Source organism: Nerophis lumbriciformis, linkage group LG09 (assembly GCF_033978685.3).
Source record: "Nerophis lumbriciformis linkage group LG09, RoL_Nlum_v2.1, whole genome shotgun sequence".
In the NCBI taxonomy this organism is placed as follows: domain Eukaryota; kingdom Metazoa; phylum Chordata; class Actinopteri; order Syngnathiformes; family Syngnathidae; genus Nerophis; species Nerophis lumbriciformis.
Window position 1 is genome coordinate 54,721,011 of NC_084556.2, and position 14,664 is coordinate 54,735,674.

The 14,664-nt window shown below is 41.4% G+C and overlaps 1 protein-coding gene across 4 annotated transcripts in view; it reads right to left on the reverse strand.

Moving 5' to 3' along the window:
* LOC133607848 (rho guanine nucleotide exchange factor TIAM1-like) overlaps window positions 1-14,664 on the reverse strand; it is a 229,047-nt gene that overhangs the window by 134,008 nt on the left and 80,375 nt on the right. For 2 of the 4 annotated variants that reach the window (XM_061962860.2, XM_061962858.2), the window contains exons 2-5: window positions 12,234-12,349; window positions 8,138-8,789; window positions 4,815-5,098; window positions 900-1,163 (exon numbers count right to left, since the gene is read on the reverse strand). In XM_061962860.2, coding sequence (XP_061818844.1) covers window positions 900-1,163; window positions 4,815-5,098; window positions 8,138-8,717 — 1,128 coding nt within the window. In that variant the 5' untranslated portion in view covers window positions 8,718-8,789; window positions 12,234-12,349. Of the gene's footprint in view, window positions 1-899; window positions 1,164-4,814; window positions 5,099-8,137; window positions 8,790-12,233; window positions 12,574-14,664 lie in introns of those variants that run through there. The other 2 variants (XM_061962859.2, XM_061962861.2) reach the window with 2 other exon arrangements.

Below are 14,664 nucleotides of genomic sequence, written 5' to 3' on the forward strand. Positions count from 1 at the left end.
GAAAAATTTGAAATGGGAACAAATGAAAAGGGTAGAAAAGCCTTGAAAACATTTAAAATAGAAACAAACAAAAAGGGTAGAAAAGCCTTGAAAACATTTGAAATGGGAACAAAGGAGAAGGGTAGAAAAGCCTCGAAAACATTTGAAATAAGAACAAACGAAAAGTTTAGAAAAGCCTCGAAAACATTTGAAATAGAAACAAACAAAAAGTGTAGAAAAGCCTTGAAAAATTTTAAATGGGAACAAATGAAAAGGGTAGAAAAGCCTCGCAAACATTTGAAATAGAAACAAACAAAAAGGGTAGAAAAGCCTCGAAAACATTTGAAATAAGACCAAACGAAAAGTTAAGAAAAGCCTCGAAAACATTTGAAATAGAAACAAACAAAAAGTGTAGAAAAGCCTTGAAAACATTTGAAATGGGAACAAAGGAAAAGGGTAGAAAATCATTGGAAACAATTGAAATGGGAACAAACAAAAAGGGTAGAAAAGCCTCGAAAACATTTGAAATAAGAACAAACGAAAAGTTAAGAAAAGCCTTGAAAACATTTGAAATGGGAACAAATGAAAAGGGTAGAAAAGCCTCAAAAACATTTGAAATTGGAACAAATGAAAAGGGTAGAAAAGCCTCGGAAACATTTGAAATGGGAAAAAATGAAGAGTAGAAAAATTTCAGGAACAATTGAAATGGAAACAAAGGAAAAGGGTAGAAAAGCCTTGTAAACATTTGAAATGGGAACAAATGAAAAGGGTAGAAAAGCCTCGGAAACATGTGAAATGGGAAGAAATGAAGAGGGTAGAAAAGTTTCAGAAACATTTGAAAAGGAAACAAATGAAAAGGGTAGAAAAGCTTGAAGGGTGGTGTTTCAGTAACCAACACATACGTGAGTGCCGTGACTGACCCAGACTTGATTGTCCAGCTCCTTGCGGAAGTTCTCGTAGACGCCGCCGCCGCCACCGCGTCCCTCCGCCCCGCCGGCGCTGCTGCTGCCGCTGTCGCTGCCGTTGAAGAGCATGGTCTCTGTGGCAGAGTAGACGGAGAAGGATGCTGACATGGTCTTGCATCGCCGTGACAACGGCTCCCCGTCTCCGTCCGCCTCGGCCGCCACGCCGTCGATGCCGCTGTCACCGTACTCGCTGCCCTCGCCCACCGCTGACCAAATGTCCTGCACAACATGGAACACCATCAATATGTACTCCATGTAGTATACTGCATGTAGTGTACTTTGTATGTACTGCATGTAGTGTACTGTATGTAGTGTATGTAGTGTACTTTGTATGTAGTGTACTGTATGTAGTGTATGTAGTGTACTTTGTATGTACTGTATGTAGTGTACTTGGTATGTACTGTATGTAGTGTAGTGTATGTAGTGTATTGTAGTGCACTGCATGTAGTGTACTTTGTATGTACACTACATGCTGGAGGCTCTTGTGAGTTTTCAAAGTGTTCTCTTCCTGCTTGTTTTGCTGAGTCTATTTATATCCCAGACCCCCCTGACCCCCCCCTGATGAATCCATGATGAGCACTTAGGTGCAGCTTGGTGCTGTGAGACATTTGAAGGCAGCTTGGTGCTGCGAGACATTTGAAGGCAAAAAGCCTGAGCACTTTGTCTTCTTGTGCACTTTTCTTGGGAATATTACACAAGCTTCACATTCAAGATCAAGACATTTCTTGACTAGTGAGGAGGGATGGAGAACGAATACTAGTAAGGAGTAGACTGAGTACTAGTACTATAGTGAGGAGGGATGTAGACCAAATACTAGTAAGGAGTAGACCGAGTACTAGTACTAGTGAGGAGGGATGCAGACCGAGTAGCGAATTCTATCTGGGTGGGTCCAGGAGGACTGTTAAGATTCTGGACAAACGATACGGTTATCTGTATTTTATTTTTTTTATTATCCGGCTGAGCATCATGAGTATGACAGGTGAGCACTGTCACTTTCACTTTCACTTTCACTTCAGGGGCACTTTAAATGAAGTGACAGACCACATTGACTGACGTGGCAGACCACAATACATTTAGTGGCAGGCCACACTGAATGATGTGGCAGAGCACATTAAATGACATGACAGGCCAACCTAAATGATGTGGAAGACCACAATTAATTTAGTGGAAGACCACAATAAATTTAGTGGCAGGCTACATTGAATGATGTGGAAAACCACAATAAATTTAGTGGCAGGCCACAATAAATTTAGTGGCAGGCTACATGAATGAAGTGGAAGACCACAATAAATTTAGTGGCAGGCCACACTGAATGATGTGGAAAATCACAATAAATTTAGTGGCAGGCCACATTGAATGATGTGGAAGACCACAATAAATTTAGTGGCAGGCTACATTGAATGATGTGGAAAACCACAATTAAATTTAGTGGCAGGCCACTATAAATTTAGTGGCAGGCTACATGAATGAAGTGGAAGACCACAATAAATTTAGTGGCAGGCCACATTGAATGATGTGGAAAATCACAATAAATTTAGTGACAGGCCACATTGAATGATGTGGAAGACCACAATAAATTTAGTGGCAGGCCACATGAATGACGTGGAAGACCACAATAAATTTAGTGGCAGACCACATTGAATGATGTGGAAGACCACAATACATTAAGTGGCAGGTCACTTGCATGATGTGGAAGACCACAATAAATTTAGTGGCAGGCCACATTGAATGATGTGGAAAACCACAATAATTTAATGGCAGGCCAATTGAATGATGTGGAAGACCACAATAAATTTAGTGGCAGGCCACATTGAATGATGTGGAAGACCACAATGAATTTAGTGGCAGGCCACTTTGAATGATGTGGAAGACCACAATAAATTTAGTGGCAGACCACATTGAATGATGTGGAAGATCACAATAAATTTAGTGGCAGGCCACACTGAATGATGTGGAAGACCACAATAAATGAAGTGGCAGACCACATTAAACGATGTGGAAGGCCACATTGAATGATGTGGCAGACCACAATAAATTTAGTGGTAGGCCACATGAATGATGTGGAAGACCACGATAAATTTAGGGGCAGACCACATTGAATGATGTGGAAGACCACAATAAATGAAGTGCCAGACCACATAAAACAATGTGGAAGACCACATTGAATGATGTGGCAGACCACAATAAATTTAGTGGCAGGCCACATTGAATGATGTGGAAGACCACAATAAATTTAGTGGCAGGCCACATTGAATGATGTGGAAGACCACAATAAATTTAGTGGCAGGCCACATTGAATGATGTGGAAGACCACGATAAATTTAGTGGCAGGCCACATTGAATGACGTGGAAGACCACAATAAATGAACTGGCAGGCCAATTTCAATGATGTGGAAGACCACAATAAATGATGTGGCAGACCACTTTAAATGATGTGGCAGACCACAATAAATTTAGGGGCAGACCACATTGAATGATGTGGAAGACCACAATAAATGAACTGGCAGGCCACATTGAATGACGTGGAAGACCACAATAAATGAACTGGCAGGCCAAGTTCAAGGATGTGGAAGACCACAATAAATGATGTGGCAGACCACTTTAAATGATGTGGCAGACCACAATAAATTTAGGGGCAGGCCACGTGAATGATATGGAAGACCACAATAAATGAACTGGCAGGCCAATTTCAATGATGTGGAAGACCACAATAAATGATGTGGCAGACCACTTTAAATGATGTGGCAGACCACAATAAATTTAGGGGCAGGCCACATGAATGATATGGAAGACCACAATAAATGAACTGGCAGGCCAAATTCAATGATGTGGAAGACCACAATAAATGATGTGGAAGACCACTTTAAATGATGTGGCAGACCACAATAAATTTAGGGGCAGGCCACATTGAATGATGTGGAAGACCACAATAAATGAAGTGTCAGACCACATGAAATGATGTGGCAGACCACAATAAATGTAGTGGCAGGCCACATGGAATGATGCAGCAGACCACATTACTGATGTGGCAGAACTCTTTAAATGACGTAGAACACCACATGGCGTGACATGACAGGCCACATTAAATGACGTGCACAACCACTTAAAATGATGTGGCAAGACCACATGAAATGATGTGGCAGACCACAATAAATGTAGTGGCAGGCCACCTTGAATGATTGCGGCAGACCACATTACTGATGTGGCAGAACTCTTTAAATGACGTAGAACACCACATGGCGTGACATGACAGGCCACTTTAAATGACGTGCACAACCACGTGGCAAGACCACATCAAATTATTTGTATTCATCCATCCATTTTCTACCGCTTATTCCCTTCGGGGTCGCGGGGAGTGCTGGAGCCTATCTCAGTTGCATTGGGGCGGAAGGCGGGGTTCACCCTGGACAAGTCACCACCTCATTGCAGGGCTTATTTGTATTATTTGACTTTATCAAATATTTGGGTAGATTTTTATTGAAAAACATTTTCCTTTGAAGTAAAATAGAAAAGATGCTGGATTGTGAATGGAATGTTGCGTCACAGTCTACCAAATATGACTGTGATTTGATTACAGCGCCACTTCCTGTGGTGTGTCCCAACGACTAATTAGTTTGTTGCCATGGTCACACCCTGGCTGTGTGGGACTTTCCTCACCTGTGGTGTGTCCCAACGACTAATGAGGTAGTTGCCATGGTCACACCCTGGCTGTGTGGGACTTTCCTCACCTGTGGTGTGTCCCAACGACTAATGAGGTAGTTGCCATGGTCACACCCTGGCTGTGTGGGACTTTCCTCACCTGTGGTGTGTCCCAACGACTAATGAGGTTGTTGCCATGGTCACACCCTGGCTGTGTGGGACTTTCCTCACCTGAGTGGTTTGTGCGCGGCGTCCCTGGAAGACGGGACACGGTGCAGGTGTGCAGGCTCCTCTGGCCCCCAGCCGGCCCTCGGAGAGACAGTGCGAGCGTCTGCAGGGGAGGGTGAAGGCTCCTCCGTAGGCGGCGCCGACGTCCTCCTCGCCCGGGGACGTCAGCCCCGCCTGGACGCTGCCGTCGTCCCTGCGGCCCTTGACGTGGCGGCCCCTTTGGCCCCTGAGGCCTGGACTCTGATGGCTGCACAGGTGGTCCAAGGACGAGGCCCTCGCCGCCGCACCTGGACACGCACACATGTGATACTTTTGAACATTTTTTAAATCGGTTGTTAGACCTAGGGATGGGTACCGTTCACATTTGAAGTGATACGGTACAGATTCCTGGCACACAGGAATCAATACCGGTACTTAATTTTCGGTAGTTTTGTACTTTTTTTGGGGGGGGGTTGAGAAAAATATTTAAATAAAATATAAAATATAAAAATCGGTTGTTAGAACTAGGGATGGGTACCGTTCACATTTGAAGCGATACCATACCAATTCCTGGCACACGGGAATTGATACCAGTACCCAATTTTCGGTACTTTTGTAAGTTTTTTGAGTGGGGGGGGAGTGAGGGGGGGGAAAAAAGCGATACGGTACCGATTCCTGGCACACGGGAATTAAATGATAAATGGGTTATACTTGTATAGCGCTTTTCTACCTTCAAGGTACTCAAAGCGCTTTGACACTACTTCCACATTTACCCATTCACACACACATTCACACACTGATGGAGGGAGCTGCCATGCAAGGCGCTAACCAGCACCCATCAGGAGCAAGGGTGAAGTGTCTTGCTCAGGACACAACGGACATGACGAGGTGGGGATTGAACCAGGGACCCTCGGGTCGCGCACGGCCATTCTTCCACTGCGCCACGCCGAATTGATACCGTTACCCAATTTTCGGTACTTTTGTAAGTTTTTTTGGGGGGGTTGAGAAAAAATATATATATATATATATATATTTCTTTTTATTTATTTATTTATTTATTTTTAAATCGGTTGTTAGAACTAGGGTTGGGTACCGTTCACATTTGAAGTGATACGCTACCAATCCCTGGCACACAGGAATCGATACCGGTACCCAATTTTTGGTAGTTTTGTACGTTTTTTGGGGGGGGGGTTTAAGAAAAAAATAAAAACAATTTTTTTATTTTTTTTAAATCGGTTGTTAGACCTAGGGATGGGTACCGTTCACATTTGAAGTGATACGGTACCGAGTCCTGGCACACGGGAATCGATACCGGTATCCAATTTTCGGTACTTTTGTAAGTTTTTTGGGGAGGGTTGAGAAAAATATTTAAATAAAATAAAAATATATAAAAATTGGTTGTTAGAACTAGGGATGGGTACCGTTCACATTTGAAGCGATATAGTACCGATTCCTGGCACACGGGAATCGATACCGGTACCCAATCTTCGGTACTTTTGTAAGTTTTTTGGGGGGGGTTGAGGGGGAAAAAAAAAAAAAAAAAAGTGATACGGTACGGATTCCTGACACACGTTTTTTTTGGGGGGGTTGAAAAAAAAAAATATATATATATATATATATATATATTTATTTATTTATTTTTATTTATTTTTTTTAATTGGTTGTTAGAACCACATTTGAAGCGATACAGTATCGATTCCTGGCACACGGGAATCGATACCGGTACCCAATTTTCGGTACTTTTGTAAGTTTTTTGGGGGGGGTTGAGGGGAAAAAAAAAAAAAAAAAAGTGATACGGTACGGATTCCTGACACACGTTTTTTTTGGGGGGGATGAAAAAAAAAAATATATATATATATATATATATATATATATATATATATATATTTATTTATTTTTATTTATTTTTTTTAATTGGTTGTTAGAACCACATTTGAAGCGATACAGTATCGATTCCTGGCACACGGGAATCGATACCGGTACCCAATTTTCGGTACTTTTGTAAGTTTTTTGGGGGGGGTTGAGGGGGAAAAAAAAAAAAAAAAAGTGATACGGTACGGATTCCTGACACACGTTTTTTTTGGGGGGGATGAAAAAAAAATATATATATATATATATATATATATATATATATATATATTTATTTATTTTTTTTTTTTTTTTTTAATTGGTTGTTAGAACCACATTTGAAGCGATACAGTATCGATTCCTGGCACACGGGAATCGATACCGGTACCCAATTTTCGGTACTTTTGTAAGTTTTTTGGGGGGGGTTGAGGGGGAAAAAAAAAAAAAAAAAGTGATACGGTACGGATTCCTGACACACGTTTTTTTTGGGGGGGATGAAAAAAAAATATATATATATATATATATATATATATATATATTTATTTATTTATTTTTATTTATTTATTTTAATTGGTTGTTAGAACCACATTTGAAGCGATACAGTATCGATTCCTGGCACACGGGAATCGATACCGGTACCCAATTTTCGGTACTTTTGTATGTTTTTTGGGGGGGTTGAGAAAAAAATTTAAATAAAATAAAAATATATAAAAATCGATTGTTAGAACTAGGGATGGGTACCGTTCACATTTGAAGCGATACAGTATCGATTCCTGGCACACGGGAATTGATACCGGTACCCAATTTTCGGTACTTTTGTAAGTTTTTTGGGGGGGGTTGAGGGGGAAAAAAAAAAAAAAAAAGTGATACGGTACGGATTCCTGACACACGGTTTTTTTGGGGGGGGTTGAAAAAAAAATATATATATATATATATATATTTATTTATTTATTTTTATTTATTTTATTTTATTTTTTTAATTGGTTGTTAGAACTAGGGTTGGGTACTGTTCACATTTGAAGCGATACAGTATCGATTCCTGGCACACGGGAATCGATACCGGTACCCAATTTTCGGTACTTTTGTACGTTTTTTGGGGGGGTTGAGAAAAAAATTTAAATAAAATAAAAATATATAAAAATCGATTGTTAGAACTAGGGATGGGTACCGTGCACATTTGAAGCGATACGGTACCGATTCCTGGCACACGGGAATCGATACCAGTACCCAATTTTCAATACTTTTCTAAGTTTTTTGGGGGTGTTTGAGAAAAATATAAATAAATAAAAAATTGGTTGTTAGACCAAGGGATGGGTACCGTTCACATTTGAAGCGATACGGTACCAATTCCTGGCACACAAAAATCGATATCGGTACCCAATTTTCAGTACTTTTGTAAATTTGAGGCCTGGACTCTGATGGCTGCACAGGTGGTCCAAGGACGAGGGCCTCTCACGTGTGCTGGTACGATACGACTGAAAGGTGACTGATGTTTGTACCTGCAGAGGGGCGGGGTCGAGGGAACTGCTCCTCCTCCTCCTCCTCCTCCTCCTCGCCGCCGTCCACCATCTCCTCGGTGCTGGTCATGTGTTCCTGGCTCAGGTCCGACAGAGAAAACTCCAGGCTGTCCTCCCGCCACATGTCGGCCGACTTGGAGCGCTTCTTCTTAAAACAGTCCTTCTCCCCCGCCGAGTCCTCGCCGTAGTCCCGGCCCAGGGTGTCCGCCTCCGACGTCTCCGGCGTGGGCGTGGCCACGGCCTCGTCGTCGTCCTGCTGGAAGGACTCGGGCCTCATCGTCATGGCGACGCGCTGCGTCCAGTGGGGGCTGACGCCGAAGTCCGCCAGGCCGTCGGCGCCGTCGAAGGGCTCGGCGCCGCTCTCGGCCAGCGACTGAGGGATGCTGGGAGTGCTGGAGGAGCGCGTGGACGCCTCAGAGTGGCGGTGCTCCTGTTTGGCGGACGAGGACTGGCGGGCGCGGCGTGTGACGGGCTGCTTGGCGGAGAGGCGGAGCGACGTGTGTTTACGGGACAGGTGCCCTGTGGAGCCGCTCTCGCCATTCAGACTCTCCACGTTTCCCATGATGCAACTGCAGATCAACGGACATGTTTTCAAGGACTGACTCGGGACAAAATGGCGGTCGTGGGGAATTTTCTGGAAAATATAACTTGAATATAAACTTTGAATATTAACAATATTAACAATTAACAATTAACAACAATTAACAATTAACAATATTAACAATCACAAATACTTCATTCATCCCAGGGGGGACATTCAAACGCTCAGCACAATCACATTCAGGATCAGACAAACAATACAAGGAGACAGAACAGGATCACACATTAGAACAGGATCAAACAATACAGGGAGACAGAACAGGATCAAACATTACAGGGAGACAGAACAGGAGCAAACATTACAGGGAGACAGAACAGGATCAAACATTACAGGGAGACAGAACAGGATCAAACATTACAAGGAGACAGAACAGGATCAAACATTACAAGGAGACAGAACAGGATCAAACATTAGAACAGGATCAAACATTACAGGGAGACAGAACAGGTCAAACATTACAGGGAGACAGAACATGATCAAACATTACAGGGAGACAGAACTGGATCAAACATTACAAGGAGACAGAACAGGATCAAACATTACAGGGAGACAGAACTGGATCAAACATTACAGGGAGACAGAACAGGATCAAACATTACAGGGACACAGAACAAGTTCAAACATTACAGGGAGACAGAACTGGATCAAACATTACAGGGAGACAGAACAGGATCAAACATTACAGGGAGACAGAACAGGATCAAACATTACAGCAGAACAGGATCAAACATTACAGGGAGACAGAACAAGTTCAAACATTACAGGGAGACAGAACTGGATCAAACATTACAGGGAGACAGAACAGGATCAAACATTACAGGGAGACAGAACAGGATCAAACATTACAGGGAGACAGAACAGGATCAAACATTACAGGGAGACAGAACAAGTTCAAACATTACAGGGAGACAGAACATTAAAGGGAGACAGAACAGGATCAAATATTACAGGGAGACAGAACAGGATCGCTGACAGGTCTGCCAACTTCCGGCACCCCTTACAAAAAAGGTGAGAAACAGGTAAACTACAAGAAGGGAATAAATAATAAATTAAAAAATCGGTTGTTAGAATTATGGATGGGTACCGTTCACATTTGAAGCGATACGGTACCGATTCCTGGCACACCGGAATCGATACTGGTACCCAATTTTCGGTACTTTTGTAAATTTTTAGGGTGGGGGGGGGTTGAGAATGTTTGTTTTTTTAATTTAAAAAAAAAATATGGGGGGGGGAATAAATAAATAAATAAAAAATCGGTTGTTAGAAGTAGGGTGGGGTACGGTTCACATTTGAAGCGATACGGTACCAATTCCTGGCACACAAGAATCGATACCAGTACCCAATTTTCGGTACTTTTGTAAATTTTTGGGGTTTGGGGGTTGAGAAAAAAAAATAAAAATTTTTTTTTAATTCGGTTGTTAGAACTAGGGATGGGTACCGTTCACATTTGAAGTGATACGGTACCAAATCCTGGCACACGGGAATCGATATCAGTACCCAATTTTCGGTACTTTTGTAAATTTTTGGGGTGGAGGTGGGTTGAGAAAAAAATAAAAAACTTTTTTTTTTTCTTTTTAAATTGGTTGTTAGAACTAGGGATGGGTACCGTTCACATTTGAAGCGATACTGTACCGATTCCTGACACACGGGAATCGATACCGGTACCCAATTGTCGGTACTTTAGTAAATTTTTAGGGTGGGGGGGGTTGAGAATGTTTGCTTTTTTAATTTAAAATATGGGGGGAGGCATAAATAAATAAATAAAAAATCGGTTGTTAGAAGTAGGGTTGGGTACCGTTCACATTTGAAGCGATACGGTACCAATTCCTGGCACACGGGAATCGATATCGGTACCCAATTTTCAGGTACGTTTGTACATTTTTGGGGTGGAGGTGGGTTGAGAAAAAAATACAAATAATTTTTTTTTTTTTTTAATTGGTTGTTAGAACTAGGGATGGGTACCGTTCACATTTGAAGCGATACTGTACCAATTCCTGACACACGGGAATAGATACCTGTACCCAATTTTTGGTACTTTTGTAAATTTTTCGGGTGGGGGGGTTGAGAATGTTTGTTTTTTTAATTTTAAAAAAAACAAAGGGGGGGGGAGAAAAAATAAATTAATAAATAAAGAATTGGTTGTTAGAAGTAGGGTTGTGTACCGTTCACATTTGAAGCGATACGGTACCAATTCCTAGCACACAAGAATCGATACCGGTACCCAATTTTCGGTACTTTTGTAAATTTTTGGGGTAGAGGTGGGTTGAGAAAAAAATACAAATAATTTTTTTTTTTTTAATTGGTTGTTAGAACTAGGAATGGGTACCGTTCACATTTGAAGCGATACTGTACCGATTCCTGACACACGGGAATCGATACCGGTACCCAATTTTTGGTACTTTTGTAAATTTTTGGGGTGGGGGGGGGTTGAGAAAAAAAGAAAAAAAAATTTAATTCGGTTGTTAGTGTCATGTCTGTGTTGATCATGTTTTTGTTTGGCCATGTGCTGTCTGGTTTTGGACTCTTTTTAGTTCCTGCTTTTCACTCTCTTGTCTTGTTTCCACGGTTACCTATTAGTTTCACCTGTACCTCGTTTGGACTCAATGTGCACTCTTGTTTTGTCACCATAGCAACCATTAGTTTTCACCTGTCACGCACCTGTTTCACGTTTTGAGTCACGCACCTGTTTTCACTAATCATGTCTGTAATATTTAAGTTCATTGTTTTCAGTTTGTCTTTCTGGCGACATCATACCCCTGACACAACTCTTTATCGTCACTCTGCATAATGCCATGTTCACAGTCCCATGCCAAGTAAGTTTTTGTTTCATTGTTCAGTTTCTGCCTTTGTGCAGATTTGTTTTCATTAGCCAAGTTTTTTACCTCCGCCATTGTGCGCGCCTTTTGTTTGCTTCTTTTTTTGTAGTTATAGTGCTAAAATAAATCATGTACTCCCCTTCACGCCACGTATGGTCCAAATCATTTGCACCACGGGACAACAAATCACGCCATAGTTCAAGTCATGACAGTTAGAACTAGGGATGGGTACCGTCACATTTGAAGCGATACGATACCGATACCTGGCACACGGGAATCGATACCGGTACCAAATTTATATTAATATATATATATATATATATATATATATATTAATATAAATTACCCAATTTATATATATATATATATATATATATATATATTAATATAAATTGGGTACCGGTACTGAGTCCGCTCTCAGTGCTGCTGGAGTGATGTGATCGCCGAACGCCGTACATCACACACAGGTACCGCAACATGGCAGGGTTGGATTTTAGGTGACTCGGTACCCGGTAGGACCGGCGGGATTGGGGTCATTGGGGTCAGTGCCAATACAGAATGGGGTTCCCATCCCTAGTTAGGATGTGACCTTATGGCCAGAGTTTGACCCTGTAACAGATTATATCTACAAAAAACAGACAATGATTTGCAGCACAATTACCTGTGGTCAAGGTTGCTGCCTCATCAGTGCCACGCCGTCTTCGGGCTGGGACACATGCCCCGCCCCCCTGCAGGCGGCTGCGGTCTACCCCCCCGGTCCGGGTCACGTGACCTGTCCTGAGCACAAAGACGCAAGCGACTTGTGAGCTGACTGTGACCAGTTGTCCACACACAAAAGCCTTGTGGTACGTCAAGTCCCGGGCCACATTTCTTTTCAACCACACCCTAAAAAAGTGGCGAACCGCGCAGCGCTCGGGCGTGTGCGCACACGCCAAGTCATGGCCGCCCCGCCAACACTGAAGTCTCCCACTCTGAAAGGAGGAGAGCGACTATGATGTCACATGATGCGTGGCATGCAACCATAAAGGGACGCTCAGTCCAACAAAGCATTCACTCATTCATATTCACTCATTCAGATTCACTCTCGTCTTATCAAAGTGCTTTTCAAACTGCGCTGACATCGCCACTGTCACACAGCTTTGTTGTGTCACATTAAACAGCACTTTCATCTTTATTCCAAACTATTATTGCCATTATTATTATAATTAAATAAAGATTTATTTCCAATGTGTCACAAAACACAAAACCAGTGAAGTTGTCACGTTGTTTACGACCCCCGTCCCTTAGAAAATAGCTGTTGCAATCAGGGAAAGTCCAACTAAAAGAGGAGGCGTACAATCTTTCGTCAGAGCGTGGCGGAAGACTGTAAATAAAAATGGTAAATAAAAAGAGAATACAATGATTTGAAAATCTTTTTCAACTTATATTCAATTGAATAGACTGCAAAGACAAGATATTTAACGTTCACACTGGAAAACTTTGTGAATTTTTGCAAATATTAGCTCATTTGGAATTTGATGCCTGCAACATGTTTTTAAAAAAAGCTGGCACAAGTGGCAAAAAAGACTGAGAAAGTTGAAGAAAGCTCACCAAACACTTATTTGGAACATCCCACAGGTTGAACAGGCTAATTGGGAACAGGTGGGTGCCATGATTGGGTGTAAAAGCAGCTTAGTCGGTCATTCACAAACAAGGACGGGGCGAGGGTCACCACTTTGTCAACAAATGCCTGAGCAAATTGTTTTAAGAACAACATTTCTCAACCAGCTATTGCAAGGAAATTAGGGATTTCACCATCTACGCTCCGTAAAATCATCGAAAGGTTCAGAGAATCTGGAGAAATCACTGCACGTAAGCCATGATATTACGCAACTTGGATACTGCATCAAAAAGCGACATCGGTGTGTAAAGAATATCACCACATGGGCTCCGGAACACTTCAGAAAACCACTGTCAGTAACTACAGTCGGTCGCTACATCTGTAAGTGCAAGTTAAAACTCTACTATGCAAAGCCAAAGACATTTGTCAACAACACCCAGAGCTGGGCCCGAGCTCATCTAAGATGGACTGATGCAAAGTGGAAAAGTGTTCCGTGGTTTGACGAGTCCACATTTCAAAATGTTTTTTGGAAACTGTGGTACGTCGTGACCAGAGAGGAAAAGAACCATCCGGATTGTTCTAGGCGCAAAGTGTAAAAGTCAGCATGTGTGATGGTATGGGGGTGTATTAGTGGCCAAGACATGGGTAACTTACACATCTGTGAAGGCACCATTAATGCTGAAAGGTACATACAGGTTTTGTTGCCATCCAAGCAACGTTACCATGGACGCCCCTGCTTATTTCAGCAAGACAATGCCAAGCCACATGTTAAAACAGCGTGGCTTCGTAGTAAAAGAGTGCAGGTACTAGACTGGCCTGCCTGTAGTCCAAAAATGAGTTTCTTAATGTGAACATTAAATATCTTGTCTTTGCAGTCTATTCAATTGAATATAAGTTAATAAGAATTAGCAAATCGTTGTATTCTGTTTTTATTTACCCTTTACACAACGTGACAACTTCACTGCTTTTGGGTTTTGTAGAATAAAGCACAGCTTTATTTTGTCACATTAAACAGCACTTTTAATGTTTCATGTTTTCATCTTTGTTGAGTGTGCAACTTACATTTACATTTTATCATTAAATATAATCATTATTATTAATAAATAATTTTCAATGTTTTAGAATAAACAGCTTTGTTGTGTCACATTAAACAGCACTTTTCAAGTTTCATCTTTTGTTGAGTGTGCAACTTACATTTTATCATTATTTATAATCATTATTTATAAGTAATATTTTTCAATGTTTTAGAATAAACAGCCGTATTATGTCACATTGAACAGCACTTTTAATGTTTCATGTTTTCATCTTATGTTGAGTGTGCAACTTACAGTTAAATTCTATTATTAAATATTATTATTATTATTAAATAATAATGATAATATTAAAAAATGTTTTTTGAATACATAGCTTTATTATGTCACATTGAACAGCACTTTTAATGTTTCATGTTTTCATATTTTGTTGAGTGTGCAACTTACATCTAAATTATATT